The 20397-nt window shown below is 36.0% G+C and overlaps 1 protein-coding gene across 5 annotated transcripts in view; it reads left to right on the top strand.

The window, feature by feature from the left end:
• Positions 1–20397, top strand: part of EXOC1 (exocyst complex component 1) — a 64102-nt gene that overhangs the window by 8436 nt on the left and 35269 nt on the right. For 2 of the 5 annotated variants that reach the window (XM_023555071.2, XM_023555070.2), the window contains exons 3-9: positions 3224–3354; positions 7197–7356; positions 12535–12722; positions 15190–15417; positions 15612–15744; positions 16622–16731; positions 17704–17757. In XM_023555071.2, coding sequence (XP_023410839.2) covers positions 3224–3354; positions 7197–7356; positions 12535–12722; positions 15190–15417; positions 15612–15744; positions 16622–16731; positions 17704–17757 — 1004 coding nt within the window. Of the gene's footprint in view, positions 1–3223; positions 3355–7196; positions 7357–12534; positions 12723–15189; positions 15418–15611; positions 15745–16621; positions 16732–17703; positions 17758–20397 lie in introns of those variants that run through there. The other 3 variants (XM_003415887.4, XM_023555072.2, XM_023555073.2) reach the window with 2 other exon arrangements.

Here is a 20397-nt window from a genome sequence, read left to right as displayed (position 1 = left end):
GCAGGACCAGGCAGTGTTTCGTTCTGTTGTGCATAGTGTCACTATGAGTCGGAACCGACTGGACGGCACCTAACAACAATAACATGTAAGGTATAAAGGCTAACCATACCTCAGACACTTTTGTACCTACCACCAAGTGTAAGAAGATTACTGTTACCTTTGAAGTCTCCTCTGTGCCCTTCCATGATTCCCTTCCCTTCCCTCATCCGTTGAGATAGCTAGTATCCTGAATTTTGGTTCACTGTTTTCTTGGTTTTTTTTAATCATCTTACCCTGTGTATAATCACAAACAATATATTGTTCAGTTTTGCATGTTTTTGAAGTTTACATAAATTGAATCATCATGCATTTATATATTTGTGACTTTTTCCGCTCAATGTTATGTTTGTCTTCATGAGTTTTATCCATGTTTTTTCATATACCCGTAATCCTTCTTCTTTTCACTGCTGTGTAGTATTCCACTCTATGAGAGTTCACAGTTTACTTACCATTCTACTAGTGATGAACGTTAGGTTTGCTTCCAGTTTTTGCTATTTCAGACATCACTTCTGTGAACCATGTTTGTCCTTCTCTCCTGATAAACACAGGCAAGGGTATGTACCTCGATGGGGAGTTGCTGGGTGTCTTAGTTTCTTAGTGCTGCTGTAACAGCAATACCACAAGTGAATGGCGTCAACAAACAGAAGTTTATTTTCTCATGGTTTAGGAGGCTAGAATCCCCTCCGTTTGTGCTTCCTGGCTTCTGTGCCCGCGTTGCTCTTTTTATATCAAAAGTGACTGGCTTAAGACGTACCCTATGCTGCTTATTCTCACTAACAAAGAAAACCCTTTTCCCAAATGGGATTATATCCACATATATAGGGGTTAGGATTTACAACATTTATTTTTGGGGGGGACACACTTTAGTCCATAACACTGGGTCATGAGTACGTGAATGTCCAACTTTACCATAACACCAAATAGTTTTCCAAAGCTGATGTACTAACAGTAGATGTGTTTTGGGTTCTCTACATCGCGGTCAGCACTTGGTTGTTGCCAATCTGGTGGGAGTGAAATGGTACCTTATTACGGTTTTAAGTTGCGTTTCCCTGATTAATCACGAGATTGAGCACCTTTTCATGAGTTTGTCAGCCTTTTGGTTTCCTCATGTATAAAATTTGCCTGTTCAAGTCTTCCGCTCGTTTTTCTATTGCTTTGGTTGTCCTTTTACTGATTTGTTCAAGCTCTTCATATAATATGTGTGTTAATCCTTTGTGGATTATATACATCCCAATTTGTAGACTGCCTTTTTATGGTGTATTCTTTATCTTGGTTTTTTTTTTTTCCCCCTTGGCTTTTTATTCTTTATCCAATTTTTGAATGAGCTTGTCAGCTCCAGATTTTGTTGAGATTTTGATTGGTATTGTTTTGACTCTATAGATCAATTTGGAGAAAATGTACATTTTTATGATATTGAGTCCTATCCACAAACATGGTACAGTTCTCCATGTATCTATGTTTTTAATGCTTTTCAATAAGCTTTATAGTTTTCTCTAATGGCTTTGCACATAGGTTGTTAGATTTAGTCCTAGGTATTTATTTATTCCTAGGTTTTTAGAAATTATTGTGAATAAAAACTTATTGGTATTAATATGTTTTTAATCACGTATTGCTTGGAAATAGAAATGCCATTCGTTCTTGATCCTGGTTTGTGTTATCTGTCGGTCTTGCTAAACATTCTTAATTCTAATAATTTATCTATAGGCTCTTTTGAAGTAGTGATATTTTTCTTCTTTAAAACCTTCATACCTGTTTTTTTCTTGCTTTACTGTGCTATTTAGGGCCACCAATCAATGTTGATCTCAAAGGGAATGGTTTTACCTTTAAGTATGGTATTTACTGTAGGTTTTTTGTAGCTGTCCTTTACAGTGTTAAGGAAGTTTCTTCCTATTCATATCTTCTCATACTTTTTTGTTGCTATTTTTTAAATCACAAATACATATTGAATTTTATCAAATGCTTTTTCATCTCTTGAGATTATCATATAATTTTTCTCCCTCAATTTGTTAGTGTGGTGAATAATCAACTATACTTGGTTTTTCTAATAATAAATTATTTTCTAGAATAAACCCAATTCACTTGTGATGTACCATACCTACGGTATGCTAGCAATTATACTATTCTATTTTATGTACTGCTTAAAAACAAAAAAACTGTGACATTGCATCGATAAGACTTATCCTGATTTTACAGATTTTAAAATGTGAAAAAAAAGAGTACATTTTAGGATTTGTGAAATAAAGTATCATCTTTTATTTATACCCTTGGATTAAGTTTGTCAATCCAAACTTAAGATATTTGTATCCATGTTTATTAGGGGCATCGGCCTGTAATTTTCCTTTTTCAAACTACCTTTGGCTTTAGAATAAAACTGTAAAATAAACTGGAGAGTGTTCCCTGATTTTATGTGCTTTGGAATAGTTGTGCAAGTTTGGAATTATTCATGCCCGGACAGCTTGCAAAAGACACCGGTAAAACTGTCTGGGATGTGTATGCTTATTTGGGGAGTGGGAGAATGGAGATTTTTAGCTACTGAAATAGTTTCGGTGATGGTTATGAACTTTCTGTATTTTCTATCCTTGAGTCAATTTTGGCGAGTTAAATTTTTTTGTGTGTGAGGGTAAGGGGCATTTCACCACTTCTATCTAAGTTTTCAAATGTATTAGCATCTACTTCAATCCATCCTCGATTCTGCTGCCAGAGTACTTTTTAGAAACGAAATGAGAGCATGTCATTTCCGTAATTAAAATCTTTTAAGGGTTCCCCCATAGCTGTCAGAGAAAGGCCATTTATTATCTGAACTCCATCTTTTTTATTAACTTCATTTCCATCCACTTAATTGCATGTACTGTCCATATTACTATTCCCTGAAATGATGTTATGCTCTTTAAAGCCTCTCTGGCTTGACATGTGTCAATCACTCTTTTAGAGCTCTCTTTATGTACCTCAGCTACTTCCTTTAAAACTTGTCTGAAGCTTTAATTGTCTAGGAATCTTCCTCTGACCTTCTACTCTGATTTATATGCTTTCATTAGCATTCTGTTCATTGCTCGGTCATACCATTTGTTATGAAATATTATTTCTATTTTAGTATCATGTACCAGGCACCTGACAGCTGTCTTTGTAATGAATGGGTGAGTGAGTGAATAGTCTTTCTAATGAAAATGTGTCTTTCACTCAACAGTGACAACCGAACGCCCTGTGCAGGTGAAGGTGGTTAAAGTCAAGAAATCTGATAAAGGAGATTTCTACAAAAGGCAGATTGCTTGGGCCCTTCGAGACCTTGCTGTTGTAGATGCCAAAGATGCTATTAAAGTATGTTTGTCTTAGTTCTTTGAGTTGTGTTCAGAAAGTGTCTTTCATTTTATACATAGGTTTATGTATTCCAAGATGATCTAAGCTTGTTTTTATGATCTCTGACCCACAAACTCTAACCAAGAATTAGTCTAACGTGTACTGTTCAACCTTCCATGCTTTGTATACCCTCCCCAAGCTACAAAAAATAAGTATGTGTTTATGTTTGTTTGTGTTTGCTTGTTTTAAGCTATAGTTAATGTTTGTGCACAAGCTGTGTAAACTAGAACAATATAACCTTGACTGTATACATTTAAATACATTTCTGTATTTAGGTCAGGTATACTTAAACCATTGTAGATTTTAAAGTGGTGTGTTGTGTGAGTTGTTTTTTTTTTTTTTTTTATCTTCATTATATTGGTAAAATCTGGTTCCAAATCATATGATATAACCGAAGTGAGTCTTCTTAGTTCTCATGAATTAATGTCCAAGCACCAGCTGAGGTGATCTAGCTGGCTTTTCAAGCCCATGACTTTGAAATGTGGCTCAAGTTGGAAGCAGTAGTGGCATGTAGTTGTGTGCTGTGAAATCGATTCAGACTCGTAGCGACCTATATCACAGAGTAGAACTGCCCCATAGGGTTTCCAAGGCTGTAATCTTTACAGGAGCAGAATGGCAGGTCTTTCTCCCAGTAGCAGGTTACACACCTTAATTTTAAAGTAAATGTACCTTACACCCACATAAAACACACACAAACCTTAAAGAATTTTAATAACGTGATGGTCACATTAAAGAACCACTACATTCCTGACATTTCAAGGCTTTTCCCAGCAGTAATTTTTTCAAAGAAATCAAGTAGAGCTCCTGTGGTTGGATTAGATGCTTCCTCTGCGTCATCTTCTTTAACCTGTTCCTCATCCTGTTTGGCAATCCAAAGGCACCTCCAGAGCTCTAGGGAATAGTTTGCAACGTGTCTACTTGTACTGTGGATGAGGTCGCTTCAGTTCTATTAGACTACAAACTAAACCAGTTAGTAATTCCATCCAACTTGTACTATTGATGAGGGTAATAACAAGGCTTACATTAATGTAATTATTGGTGTGCTTTGATTTGACTGTCTAAGTCTTATATATTTATTCAGAAGGCACAAAACCAAAAACCAAACCCACTGCCGTCAAGTCAATTCTGACGCGTAGCGACCCTGTAGGACAGAGTAGAACTGCCCGATAGAGTTTCCAAGGAGCACCTGGCGGATTCGAACTGCCGACCTCTTGGTTAGCAGCCGTAGCACTTAACCACTACACCGCCAGGGTTTCCTCGGAAGGCACATAAACCTCTGAGGAACTAAAAGCTGGAAAAAGTGACAGGCAGTTGTATCAGGTGCAGAAAGAAATGAAGCAAAAAACAGTTTTAAGAGAACCATGTTTATCTGTAGAATTCAGATTTCTTCCAAATGCAGAGAATGCCTTTCATTTAAGAAATTCAGGCAGACTGTAGCCTTTGCTTTATCCCTAAGAAGCACCCAATTTTTCAGGAAATGTGGAAGGAGCCCTAGTGGTGCAGTGATTAAAGCAATCAACTGCTAACCAAGAGGTCAGTGGTTTAAACCGTCAGTGTCTCGGCAGGAGAAAGATGTGGCAGTCTGCTTCTAGAGATTTACAGCCTTGGAAACCCTGTAGGGTTGCTATGAGTCAGGATTGACAGCATTGGTTTTGGGTTTTGGGGAGTATTTTGTTGAAAGAGAATTAGAATGGAATTTTTTAAAACACTTTAATGTATTACCATGGGGAGGAGTCATAAGTAGGAACTTTTTTGCCAGGTTTCTGTTTAATGGAAAATACTTAAAGGGCTTTTCAGAAATGTACCTTTATTAAAAAGCCTTTGTCCTATGAACAGTTTTGCACTTCATAACCCTGTTGACTTGCATAATTCACTGACATTGCTGAATGCTTATCTGAATGTTTTCTCACAGCTGATGCCTCATTGCTGACTTGCTTAATGGATTTTATTTTCATTTTATGTAAGCACCTTGGTGTGTGTACTCTATATATGGATATAAAATATGAAATTTTTATACATAGCCTAACATTAGCCATTTAGTATCACACATTGATTTGTGTGGATGTTGCCACTGGAGCACTCAGCTTCTTTTATGGCATTATGGGAATTATTCCCAGGGAAGAGATCATTTCCCATCAAGTTTCATATCAGTTGCCAATACAATTAGTTTTTTTTTTGTATAACTAATGACACAATTACTTTTTCATTGTAAATACATGTTTTTAATTTTTTGACACTTCAATTCTATTAATTAAACTACAAATTAAACTAATTAGTAAGTCTGTACTATATATGATTGTTATACCACAGGACAAGAAGCCCTGATCCCTAAAATATCCCAACTCTTTACAGTAAAAAGTCTTCTATAATGTCTCTCACCTCTAAGGTCTTTGTTTACTTTGTTCCCCTAAATAACACTTTAAATGAATTGACTATATTATTGCCCTTCTGGAAACCCTGGTAGTGTAGTGGTTAAGAGCTACGGCTGCTAACCAAAGGGTTGGCAGTTGGAATCCACCAGGTGCTGCTTGGAAACTCTATGGGTTAGTTCTACGCTGTCCTGTAGGGTTACTATGAGTTGGAATTGACTCAGCGGCACTGGGTTTGGGTTTTGGGTTATTGCCCTTCTACCCTATAAAGAGGAGCCCTGGTGGTACAGTGGTTAAAGAGGTCAGCTGCTAACCGAAAGGTTAGCAGTTTGAATCTACCAGCTGCTCTTTGGAAACCATAAGAGGCAGTTTTACTCTGTACTATATGGTTGCTATGAGTCGGAATTGACTCAACAGCAGTGGATTTGACCCTATAAAGCATTAAGAAAATTGATGAAACTTTTGAGCCTATTTTTTAATTCATTGGATGTGAAGAAAAGTGTACGTCTGTATGTTTTCATTTTTTATGTAGTACTCAAGTAGTTTTATATTCAAGGGAAAAATACTACCCTGGCGTGAAATTATTGCTGAAATGTAACCTAAGAGATGTGACTTAAGAGATACGTAGAGAGCATAGTGTAATTCTCTAAGACCTGTTGAGCTTCTTTGTCATTGGAAAGAACTTTAAGGCCCACCAGCATTTTTGGCTTTTGAAACACCTTTAATCATGCTACATTTTTGGTTAAGCGTGTGGCTCCTAACCAGAAAGGTCAGCAGTTCAAATCCATCAAGCTACTCCTTGGAAACCCTATAGAGCAGCTCTGCTCTGTCCTGTAGGGTCTCTATGAGTTGGAATCGATTCAACGGCAGTGGGGTTTTATTTTCAAAATAGAAAACAATTAGAAGTAATCCTTGCTTTTTACCGCATTTGTTCTTGCAAACCACACCAAGATGTACATTGTCCTTTTTCTTGTATAATTAGGAGGTATATTCCTTATCAAGGAGTTAGTATCAAATCACAGTTATGAATAATAGCATATTACCAAAGAAAGGATGTAGCTTTAAAACTCCATAGCCAATTTAAACAAAAATTAGGTGCAAGTTCAATTAAAGATCATCTTATTACAGACCAGAAAGCTGAGACCCAAAGGCATTTTGTACTTTGACTCCTAGATGTAAGAGGCATAAGAAGACTTTACCAAAGCAGTATGTTACGGTTTTTCATTTGTTAGTTTTGGCTGGTAAACAAAGTTTTTGTTGTAAATTGAATTCCCGGAGCCATTCTCTTCAAGTCACTTTGCAGATTTTTAATGGTGATTTTTTTTTTTCAAGAACAGCTTGAACTTCTTTTTGTCTTATTGAAATATAGATTTTACATTAATAATGAAAAAGAATATGATCACAAACAATTTCTTTTGTATGTTTTTATTATAGGAAAATCCTGAATTTGATTTACATTTTGAAAAAATATATAAATGGGTTGCCAGCAGCACTGCTGAGAAGAATGCATTTATTTCATGCATTTGGAAGTTGAATCAGCGGTATCTCCGGAAGAAAATTGATTTTGTCAATGTTAGTTCACAGCTCTTGGAAGGTAAAGTTAGTAAAAGCGTATATGTAAATCAAGTGTATCTTTAAACGAATAGGTAGTTGGATATTATTAAATTAAAACACCGATATTACATCATAAAGGAATTTTAAAATAACTTATTATTGCAGAGATAATGCTTGTTCATTATAGAAAATTGATAAAGTTAAATAAATAAAAATTACTTATAAATCTGTTCCCCAGAGATAACCACTATTAACGTTTTGTTAAATATTCTTTTATTCTTTTTTATGCGTAGTTTTTTAAGACATATACATTCTGTTTTCTACCATACTTTTTCATATGATGTATCATGAGCATTTTTCATGTTCTTAAATACTTACCCCAACATTATTTTTAATGGCGCCATAATATTCCATTGTATGAATGTACGTTAATTTACTTAATTAATCATTTATTTTTTATTTTCTAACTTTTGTTTATTTTAAACAGCTCTAGGATGAATATCCTTACAGCTGTATTTCTATACAGAATGTAGGTATGGTTAAGAACATGATTCTGGAGTCAGACTGCCCAGGTTCAAATCCTGGCTTTGCTGTTTACTTACCTGTGTGACCTTTGGTTGGTGACTTAATCTCTGTGTGTTGGTTTCCCTTATCTCAGAAATAGAAATGACTATGGTATTTACCTCATAAGGTTGTTGTGAGGATTAGACTACTTCATGTATGAAAACAGTTAAGAACAGTGCCAGGTGTATAGTAAGTACTCAATAAATTATTAGCTACTATTATTATTATTATTTTATTATTATTGTCAGTATAAAAATCCTTAAACCTAAAGTTAATTAGGATATTTTCATCAATATATCACCAAGAATGTTACTCATTATGGATTATTGGTTGTTGCAAGACAAAAACACATTTGTTAATTACTAAATGATGACATTTTATTCTTTTAAAGTATCTTTGCATAAAGATATACACAATATAAAATAATGGTTCTGTATGCTTTATGGATGCACATTTGTGTTGTATTCATTATCTCAGAGAAAGCAGTTGAAATAAAAGCGAGTATATAGGTAATAAACAGAGAGCTTTTATAAGTTTTGCTTCTGTTATTAAGAAAACTTACATATATCCCAAATTATGTATCATAGAGAAAACTTATATTTGTCCTAAGCTGCATATTAAAATTTAAAATTTAGAAGGTTTCTATTAATTCAAACCACCTGGAATTGCCAGTATTCCACCATTTGACCTATAAAACTGGCAGTTTAAATCATTCAAGTTATTTATTTAGTCACATGCCTCTGTCCCTTCCCTATCTTGTTTTACCCATTTCTTTTCTGTTTGACTGTACACCTTTCTCTCCTTGAATGTAGTATTCTTTCACAACATGTGTTGCAATACAACCTCCAAAAGCCAGAACCTGTATAAGGCAAAAATCTGTCAAAGAAGGAAAACTCAAATATTTTCCACTAAAACGAGCTATAGAGAAGTGGTAAGACTGCACTCTGTCAAAGGGGAAAATTTGTGAGACTCAGGAAAAGAACACAGTCCCATGGAGTTGCAGCTCTCATAGGCTTCATTGTAATGTGTGATCTATTCTGGTTTGGGCCTTGATACTTGGAACTGGCAGAGGCAAGCCACATTTGTCAGGCCCTGTGCTGCTCACTTCCATGGGACTGGTCTTGTGTCAGAGCCCCCTTGGTTGCGGTCTCACCAACATTAGTTCCTGGGGTCTTGGCAGTGGTGTTGAGGAGATGACTTCCAAGAAATTTTATGGTAGTCTTTCATGCCTTAAAGAGTGGTTTAGTTTAAGTAGCTTTTATTTCTGTTTCAGGATTGAACATTATAATAATGATTCACAAACTTCTGTTTTCAAATATTACGTATTTCTAGATGTTATTTATTGCCTAAGATATGTTTTAAACCAATATATTTCACTAGGTCAACAGTATTGGAAAATACGTATCCCACCTGGATTCACTTCATTAAGAAATACTGCCAAAATCAATGAGAAGAAAATTGCTGTTTTGAGAATGAGGTGTCTAGCTTTAAAGAATAAATAACCATTTACTTTCTCAGGGCCTAAAACAAAAGTGTAGACATTTTCATGTTTATAAGCATTATAACCCTGATTGAGACCAATTTTGAGAATACCAAGAAAATTCTTAAGGTTCACACTTTCTGTAGATCAGTTACCATTGGTTTTGTATAGTGCAGTTCAGGGAATAGCTTTATTATGTCTACAAACTTGTTTTAATGGACCTTGAAATCATGGCAATTAATTCCTGTTTTTAAAAAATAAATACATCTGTAAGCTTTGGACAATGCCAGAAAACAAATTATCACCACCTCCGTTTAAGAGAGAATTATTCAAATAGATAAGACTCTTCTTAATTGTGAATATTAGCAGTAACAGCGTTGGTAGTTTTTCATGGTGGCAGTTGGATTTTTATGGTAAATAATTACGGCTTCTCTTCTTTGAAAGAGAACTTTGTTAGCAGCTGAAGTAGAGTGAAGTTTCTCTTTTTTCCCTTTTTTTAATTTTTTATTTTACTTACAGCCAGATTTAAAAAATAATCTTTGACTTGGATACTTAAAAGCCAGCCTGAACTGATATTGTCTCAATCTTGTCATTTCTAACAGTGTTTTGTAACTAACCCATCATCAGGGAGTAGCTGGCTAAAGCTTTTAGGCCTTGACTTGACTAAATGCATGAGTCATAACTGACCTAAAAATATTTTCCAGGAGATCATCTGTTTCCCAGTTTTCTCTTCCAAGGATAAGCCAGGTTTGATTTCTTAAAAGGCTAAGAGAAGATAGCAAGATAAATAAAAATTTAGTTATTATCAGAAAATGGAGCTCTGGTGACGCAGTATTTGAAGCACTTGGCTGCTAACCAAAAGGTCAGTGGTTCGAACCCACCAGATGCTCTGTGAGAGAAAGATGTGGCATTCTGCTCCTGTAAAGATTTACAGCCTTGGAAACCACGTGGAGCAGTTCTACTCTGTCCTGTAGGGTACTGTGAGTTAAAATTGACTCGATGACAATAGATACCAGAACATGAGTAAGAAAAATGAACCCTGGAAATTTAGCTTCTTATTGATCTTTCCACTTTGTAGTTGATTTTGATGTTGTCTTTTAAACCTTAATTTTAGCATGAAGTTCAAATGTGGTATAGATAGTATTTAAAAAAAAAAAAAAAAAAACCTGTATACTTTTCTACCCAGCTAATATTCTTTGCTTACTTTCCTCTGCTTTTTTCATACCTTTTTACTCTCCAGAACTGCCTAAAGTTACAGAAGGTGCGTAACACCTTTTCTTCTTATTCTATTCAGTTTATTCTTATTACTTGCCATTGTTATGTACTGTTGGTTGCATATTTTGTGAAATTATGCACAGGGACAAGTTTATTGCTACAAAATCCATAGTGTAATAAAATTAATGATGGTATTCATTATTGGCTTCCAAAGGACTGTTTCACTGGGGAGAAAATAATTCTGAAGCAGTTATTATTATGATCATTTGAAATATTTATTATAAAGAGCAGTACAGAATGATTTGGGCAGTTCCTGCCCTCCAGTGGCTAATAAGCCATCACATATGACAGTTTAACATTTCCACAGTGAACTAAAAATGGACTTATTCAAATGATAAGGAGGTCTATGATGCCTCTCAACAGAACTCTGTATTCCATAATCTTTAATTGCCTGTAGCAAGAGTTTTAGTTCCTCTGTTTTTCTTTCTTGGAAGTTATCTAAATAGTCTGATTTATTATCATTCTAAAGAGTGAATTCTTTATGTTACTTTGAATTAGATATTTTTTGTTCTAAGACAAATGAACATGTCAGGTATTAAAGCCATGCTGAATGTAAATACTCATTTTTATACAAAATAATATTAAAAGCATCCAGATTTAAATCAAGTGTCCTATGAAGTCTGTGAAAGTCTGTTTATTTAGAGTGCTAACGTAATCTTTTAGGGCTTAAAAATTACCTCTTTCATTTTACCTCTCCTAACCTCACATTAGGACTTAACCACTTTGCCACCAGAGTTTCCAACCTTACGGTGGAAATCCTGGTGGCATAGTGGTTAAGTGCTACAGTTGCTGACCAAAAGGTCAGCAGTTCAAGTCCGCCAGGCGCTCCTTGGAAACTATACGGGGGAGTTCTACTCTGTCCTATAGGGTCGCTATGAGTTGGAATCGACTCGATGGCAGTGGGTAACCTTAAAGTGGAGGAGCCCTGGTGGCACAGTGTTTAAAGCCATCAACTGCTGACCAAAAGGTCAGCAGTTCTAAACCACCAGTGGCTTTGCAGGAGAAAGATGTGGCAGTCCACTTCTGTAGATATTTACAGCCTCAGAAACTCTCTGGGGTCACTATGAGTTGGAATCTACTCGATGGCAGTGGGTTTTGGGTTAACCTTAAAGTTGAATATTTGGCTTTATACAAAATGCCCATGTGCTAAGTATATTCTCTAAAAAAGTTGAACAAAACATTTATCCAGAAAGCATTTCGGATTTGACTTCTTGGTCTCTTGTTAAGAAACGTGAAGACCATTTAAATTTTTATAATTCTAAACAGTCATATTGTTGCCCCTCTTGCTGTGGAGTTACTGAGAAAGTTTCTGTAGTTTATCTGTAAAAATTTTGTCAATGCATGTGAGATTTTCGTAGACAAAGAAATATTTTCAGTGCCCAAAATAAATTGTGACTTGTAGATGCATCTTTTTCTTTCAATTAAAAGTTGTTTTAAAAATGATAATAAAGATGAAAAGAGCAAAAAGAAAAACATTTCCTGAAAGGAAAGGAAAGCAAATTGTTTCCATGTGTCCTGAATACATAATCATGTTTCCTCAAAAGAACAACAGAGACCTCAGGTAGGGAATGAAAAGCTAGGGCATCTCCACATGTTTTGCTTTTGTTTTTTAGCTTAATTGTATTTTGGGGAATTGTGACTAAAGCCTGTTTAACACAAATCATTGAAATGGACTGCATGCTTTTTATGTGTTATAAATTTTTAATGCTTCATTTCATTAACACGTAGTTTTTTAGGTTTTTTGAAAATATATTTTGAATCATCGTTTCCTATTTTTCAGCCCCTAAATGTGACCTGTGCTTATAGCTGCTCTTACCTAGCTATAAGTACCATGATGTAATTAGTCGTTCGTACTTTTTGACTAGTCCGTTTTGAATTTTTACCTTTACCTTCTTTAAGAATCTGTTCCAAGTGGAGAAAATCAGAGTGTGACAGGAGGTGATGAAGAAGCAGTCGATGAATACCAAGAGTTAAATGCAAGAGAAGAGCAGGATATTGAAATAATGATGGAAGGCTGTGAATATGCAATCTCTAATGCTGAGGCCTTTGCAGAAAAGTTGTCCAGAGAGCTGCAGGTGCTGGACGGGGTAAGACTTTCTTGTCCTTTATAAGTGAGCAGTGTGTAGTTGATTGAGAAGACTGGCGATGTTCATATTTACTGCCTCAGCACTTAAGCAGTTATAGTGTGATGACTGCTGTGTTTATCTGTAAGCACATTACTAGCTGCCATCATTCTTTCCTGTCGTCTTCAAAAGACAGGACCATTCCCATTAGGCCAGTGGAGGCAACTGAGCTTTTGGATTTTGGGAGATTCTTAATGTGAAGTGATTCAAGTAAAAAGGGACTAACCAGAAACCAGCTTGTGGTATGATTCCCCCAGCCTCTAGAATACCTTAGAATAGTTCAGTGCAAAAGAATAAAATTTTTTATGACTTGAAGAGGAAAAAAAGTACAAATTAGAAACAAGGAAATTAGGCTGAAAGAAGTGACTAAATAACCAAAAGGAGCAGAATAATTATGGTAGAAACATGAGCTGTCATTAGTTGCCAGTGAGTCAGCTCTGACTCATGGCGACCCCATGTGTTCCAGAATAGAAGTGTGCTGCACAGGTTTTTAAGGCTGTGACCTTTCAGAAGCAGATCGCCAACCTTTAGGCTGGTAGTTAAGCATTTAACTGTTTGCACCACCCAGGCTCTTTAGAAACAGGAGAGCCAGGGCAAAAGGATGCTTGATTTCTCTGCTAAAATGTCTGGGGATAATCCCCAAATCAAACCCACTACCGTCAAGTCAATTCTGACCCATAGCGACCCTATAGGACAGAGTAGGACTGCCCTACAAGATTTCCAAGGCTATAATCTTTACTGAAGCAGAATGGTACATCTTCTCCCATGAGGTTGCTGATAGATGTGAACCACTGACCTTTCAGTTAGCAGCCAAGCACTTGACCATTGTGCCACCAGGGCTCTTTATGTTTTAGAATACCTGGAAAAAAACCAAACCAACTCAGAGCTACCCTGTGGGAAAGAGTAGAACTGCCCCCATAGGGTTTTCAAGGAGCGGCTAGTGGATTTGAACTGCTGACCTTTTGGTTAGTGGCCAAGCTCTTAACCACTGCGCCACCAGGGCTCCAAATCCTATTACTGTCAAGTCGATTCCAACTCATAGATACCCTGTGTGACAGAGTAGAACTGCCTCCAAAGGGTTTTCAAGGAGCGGCTGATGGATTCGAACTGCCGACCTTTTGGTTAACAGCCAGGTTCTTAACCACTGTGATCCTCTTAATTTATGTGCACAGTTTCTGAGTCTATAATCAAAATGCACATCTTTAGAAAGGAAAGAGTTAAAAAGCACCGCTTATGTGAGGCTAATCAAAAACAAGATCCTTTGTTGTTTTGTTTTTAAAGATAAGCATTTAAGAAAATCACTTTAAAGACTTAAAGATTTTTGGCAGTTTATATCTGAAAAGTACAGAAATTACAAGATCTAACTCAGGCCCAAATAGATTATATAAATTGTCCAAGCTTACAAGTTTGCAAAACTCATTGGAAGCAAAGTCTAGAAGAAACCTCCGTATGTTAAAATTGAAATGTCCTGGACAAGTTCAGGCCTCTTGCTCTGCCACTTAAGAGATGTCAGTGGATCTGTGCTTCAGTGACTCTTAGAGTTGGGTTACATGTACAGTTGAGTTATTGTGAAAAGCATAGGAAATCATGTGTGAAATCACAGCGTCAACTGTACAGTGATATTCTTTGAATTCCTTGTCTAGGTTTTTTCATCATACCATGTTACTGCTGTCTTAATGTAGCTTAGTGATTTATATTTTGTTTTCTAATTGATATTGTATACATGCTCCAAGCCATCAAAGTGCTTTGCAATTTACTTTTGAGTTTTTCAGCTCTTACATTTTCAGGAATTCAGAATCAGTAGTTGGAATCATTTAGAAAACAGTGGTAAGGGATGGTGGTTTGTTACTGCTTCACATAAGAAAGACATAGTTATAATGAAAGAGAAAAGAAGGAAGATGATAGAAGAAGCTGTCTTTGGCCCATATGCTCTTCCTTATCCTATTAGTACTAATCATATTACACGTATAAATTAATTCCATGTGTCCTTCCAAGACTGGTATACCACTGCTACCCTCTTGGCTAAGCCCTGTTACATAGGTAATTACGCTTTTATTTAGTGTTTCACATAAATATGCATAGAATATTTTTGTAACTAGTAGAATTAGAAGAAATGTTAGAGATGTTATAGTATAATGCCTCTCAATTTATACAAATGGGAATATACCACTACTGATGATACATTCTGGGCCAGAACCCTACTTCAGCAGTCTATAAAAATACTATAAAATAGGGAGACTTGATCCCTAACCTTGATACAGAGGCAGATTTTACTCTCATGACATACTATAGAATGTAAATAAAAAGCGATACATTAAAGTAGATATATATCAAGCTTTGTTACCCTGCTTTCAAGAAGATTTAGCAACATTTCATCTTTAAACTTCTTTTATACATTCAGTAAGTGTTATTTTTGCTTTTAACTTTGTAGGCGAACATCCAGTCAATTATGGCCTCTGAAAAACAAGTGAACATCCTGATGAAGTTGCTGGATGAGGCTCTAAAGGAGGTGGATCAGATTGAATTGAAACTGAGCAGTTATGAGGAAATGCTCCAAAGTGTAAAAGAACAAATGGATCAGATCTCTGAAAGCAACCACCTAATTCATCTTAGTAACACCAATAATGTAAAACTCCTATCTGAGATAGAGTTCCTTGTGGTAAGTATGATTACAAATTACCAACAAAAAAAACTAGTGACAATGTATCAAACCCATTTATAAGCATTTTCTATTTTCGTTGTGAGTTCAGGATTTAAAATAATTCCAAGGACCTGATGATAGGATTGAATAACATCTTACCTATAAATTTTCCAAAATTACATGTGTAAATGGCATATTTACGTATGTTTCAGAACCACATGGACTTGGCCAAAGGTCACATAAAGGCCCTTCAGGAAGGAGATCTTGCTTCTTCCAGAGGCATTGAGGCCTGCACCAATGCTGCGGACGCCCTTCTGCAGTGCATGAATGTAGCTCTGCGACCAGGTAGACTCACTGGTGATGATGAATTCTGACCGAGAATCTAAGACTGAGCCTCTAACTCCGTGTAAAGATCTTAATGAGAAGTATATGAGCCCATGGTTTAGTTTTATTAACTGCTCAAACAAGTTTCACTTATTTCGAAACATATTTCTGTTGGTGCTAAGAGTTTCTTTTTTTTTTTTTCATTTCAGTCCCTTTTGATTGACTTTCAATGATTCTGATCAACACCATGAATTTTATTTAGTACTGTCCAAAGAGCCTAGCACAAGATAGATAGTAACCTTTGATTAGACCAGACAGGTTTTGCTAGATCAAAAAAACAAAAAACTAAAGCGGTTGCTGTCGAGTTGGTTCAGATTCATGGAAACCTCATGTGTTATAGAGTAGAACTGCTCCGTAGGGTTTTCTTGGCTGTAATCCTTACAGAAGCTGTCCACCAGGGCTTTCTTCCACAGAGCCGCTGGGTGCGTTCAAACTGCTAACCTTCAGGTTGGACGACTGCAAACCGCATACGCTACCCAGGGGCCTCTTTGCTAAACCAGTGGTTCCAAAACTTGAGCAGGTATCAGAATCACCTGGATCATTTGTTAAAATAGATCGCCAGGCCTCACCCCTAGATTCAGAAAGTCTGGGCTTAGACCGTACGATCCACGTTTCTAACAATTTCTAGGCGATGTTGGTGCTGGACCACGCTTTGAAAACTGCCGTGCTAGATAATTTTTTCTCCTGTTTACCTTTCTTTTAGAAAGCAAATGTATAAATTAGTGAAACAATGGGTTCTTTAAAGCTTAAACCAGGAGTACCTTTGTAAATGTGTGCATTAAACATCAAGGGAAGTATTTTAACCCATTAAACCAGTGAAATGTTGTTCTTATTCCAGGCCATGACATGCTTCTGGCAGTCAAACAGCAGCAGCAGCGTTTTAGTGATTTGAGAGAGCATTTTGCCCGGAGACTGGCCAGTCACCTCAACAATGTTTTTGTTCAACAGGTAGTTTTATTGTTAAAACTGGCATATCCCTTTAGCTTACTTGTGTTATTATCTTAAACTTTAAATTCCAAAAAAACATTTAAAGTATTTCATTGGGGTCATGATATATTCTGTCACACATTTATTTGATTTGAAGATTTTGAAATATGTGTACATTTGGTCATAGGTGAATTTTGGGCCTCAGCTGCCACCTTTACTAGATAATCTGGTTTGTTTCAGCTCAAGCTCTCTGATTCCAGAAATCAGATAAATAACTGTGCTGATTTATTGCATATGCCATTTTGTCGTGTGGCATCAAACCTATCCTGACTCATAGAGACCCTATAGGACAGAGTAGGACTGCCCCATAGGGTTTCCTAGGCTGTAGCAGATTGCAAAGTCTTTCTCCCGCAGAACTGCTGAGTGGGTTCAAATTGCTGACCTTTCAGTTAGCAAGCAAGTGCTTACCCATTGTGCTACCAGAGCTCTTTTAGATGTTCTTATTTATATAAGTGGGCCCAAACTTGCTACAGGTTTACAGATGGACTTGTTTACTTTTTAATATCTTGAGGTAAGAACCAGGACTTGATTCAGTGTTTTGAATGTTTCGTAGTTTCTGTGTACTTAGATAGCATACAAGTGAGAAAAATTACTATATTCCAATGGTAAATTTCAGATGGTTTAATTTTCATAGAGACCCTTTATATTTTTATATAGAAAGGAATGTTAGAAATAAGGTCATGGCAGTAATAATATTAAGAGTACTTTAGAGGGGTTTGAGGAGAAGGCATTTTAATATCTTAGGCTTCTTATGTTTTCCCCTCTTTTTTTTTTTGTTTTGTTTTGTTAGGGTTATTGGGTGAAAACATATTTAGGAAAAATCTGGTGGGGAAAATCATCAAGAGATGTTGTGTGAAACGTTGGATTCTTATTTTGTTTTCACTTTGCAGTTTCCTAAAACATTTGTATTTACTATATTTTATTTCCGATTAGTTTACTCAGGCCCTCCTTCAACTCTGTAACAGGTCCTACTTTCTTTCGGTTCTTGTGAGTACATCAAATTTGGCTCGAGCATCTCTGATTTTTTTTTTTGCCAATAAAATTTACTAAACTTAACAGCAACAGAATCTTTACAGATTATAACTTATCTTGCTGATTTAAACTACTCGTTAACCATATTTGTAGCAGTTTTTAATGTCCCAGAGCAAAGAGTTTATTTTGGCATAAAAAGGGCATTTAATCTCATTCTGCTTGCCTTTCTTCCTGTCGTTCTATTATTTACTCATTTACTCTTTCATTTATTTAATAAATGTTTTCCAGGTGATAGAGATGCATACCAGACATTGACTTCGGATAAATGAGAGCCAGTCTCTGCCCTCAAGCAGCTCATAGTCTGGGGAGGAGAGATAGACAGATATTCTCAGGAAGGAAAATGTTATGATAGTGGTATTGGGGAGCATAAAAGAAGACCTCCTAACTAAGCATGGGAGTTGGGGGAGATCAAGGAGGAGTCTCTCAATATTTCACTTGACCTGAAAAATATCAAGAAAAAAGTAAACTCAGAAGTCATATAGAAAATACTAATTCATATTTTTCTTTAATTATTTCAATGGCAATCATTTCTACACTATTAGTGTTTTAAAATTACACTATCGACTGTGATGTTACCCACATTTGTAGATGGTATTGAAAATACTAGGTAGTACAGTAGTCCTTTCTGCACTCTTAATTGTTTGTTGTAACATGCAATTATTTATGATTTTGCTTTTTTGCCTTGTAAACTAATGGCTTCATTCAAAATTAATGCTCCCTGTTTCTGAAAGTCTAATATATATTGTTATATATGAGTGATGCATGTTAAAAACCAGAATGTTGCAACAACCTGGGATGTGCTGAAGAAAGTGGAGGAGGGTTCCCGAGTACAGGCAAGAGATTTGCTGTGTGCTAAATTACAGTTCATCAGGTTATCTTACCTAGTAAAAGAGTCAGGAGACATGGGTATTTCTCTTTCTGGCCATGGAACAAACTAGCTGGGAAAATCTGATTAACATATCATGGTACATCTCATGTCAATCACCACATTTTCATTGTATGCCTATTATGCACTTGTTCTCTTCCACATGGAAGAATAAGAAATAGTTCCTTCTTTCAGGATGCTCGTAAGGAGGAGTTAAGACTGATGTACTTAGAGCTCTATAACAATATTTATAATCAATTGCTGGTTGTAGAACTATGAGTTATAACTACAGAGGTTTAATCAAAAGCAAGTTTACTAGGGGGACATGGGGGATTCGTTCTCTAAACAGTAGTTACTTTTTATTTAAGGTAATGGAAAAGGTAACACTGTATGTGGGAGACATGTGCACAGCTTAATTAAGGTAACTGATGCCCCTAGGTTATACACACACACATAAAAACACACATAAAAGATGTTTTGGTAAATGCTATGTTATATATAGTTTTACAACAGCAACATCCAAAATATGCATGTATGTTTTTTTTTTATAGGTGGGTATGCATATATAACATGTGTGTATGTATGTATGTATGTGTGTATATATATGAACTTATATATATATATATACACACACACAATAAAACAGATAAGGGCCACAGAATCTGATACTTTTTAGCCATAACCAGTCACCTTATGGGATTAGCTTTCTTGGTTTGAATACAGAGTCATAGTCTTGTGGGACACCTCAGTGAATTGGCACAATATAATTCATAAAGTTTATGTTCTACGTCCTAGTCTGGTGAGTAGCGTCTGGGGTTTTAAAAGCTTGTTAGTGGCCATCTAAGATACAACTATTGGTCCCTACTCATCTGGAGCAAGAGAGAAAGAAGGAAACCAAAAATTCGTAATGAACCGTGGCCTCCTGTAGCCCAAGAACAGAAGAACTAGATGATACCTGGCTACTACTACCATACATTCTGATCAGGACCACAGTAGATGGATCCTAATAGAAATGGAGAAAAATGAGGAACGGAACTTCACGTTCTCAAAATTTGACTCACTGGACTCACTGAGACAGGGGAAGCCCCCGAGACTATTACCTTTGAGCCAAAACTTTCCCCTAAATTCACCATATAGGTGAATAGCAGGTTTGCTCATGAAGTAATGAATATCATCTTTAAATACTGCACTCTTTTAAAAAAATTAAGACGAGTTGGTCAAGAGATACTCAAAAGCATAGATGAGATGGTTGTGGGTATGTGAGACTAGGTAAATGAAACAGAACAACTAGAATGGAAATATGAGAATGTTGATACCATGTGAAGAATGTAACTAATGTAACCAAACAGTGTGTAGAAATTTTTGAATGACCACTAGGTTATTTTTTGCTATGTACATTTCCACCAAAAATATAATACTTTTTTTTTTAAAGCCAGTTTACTTAGGCTTTAAGTAACCACATATGACTTTATGAATAACATAGGACTTGAACAGAGTTCATGCAATACAGATTATAGTAATGTATAAAAAAAAAAGTATAGATATTGCAAAATTTATAAATATTGTATAGACGAATCCAGTGGAAATAACCTATTGATCACAAGATAACAGTAACTTAAGAGCCTTAGTCCCAGTCTTCTTTAAACACATCAATTAAAATTCAAAGATAAGATTTGGAGACTGTCTTAGTTATCTAGTGCTGCTATAACATATACCACAAGTGGGTGGCT

This window comes from Loxodonta africana, chromosome 5, assembly GCF_030014295.1.
Source record: "Loxodonta africana isolate mLoxAfr1 chromosome 5, mLoxAfr1.hap2, whole genome shotgun sequence".
NCBI lineage: Eukaryota > Metazoa > Chordata > Mammalia > Proboscidea > Elephantidae > Loxodonta > Loxodonta africana.
The sequence above is the reverse complement of the archived record's forward strand: the minus strand, read 5'-3'. Positions and strand labels throughout refer to the sequence as shown.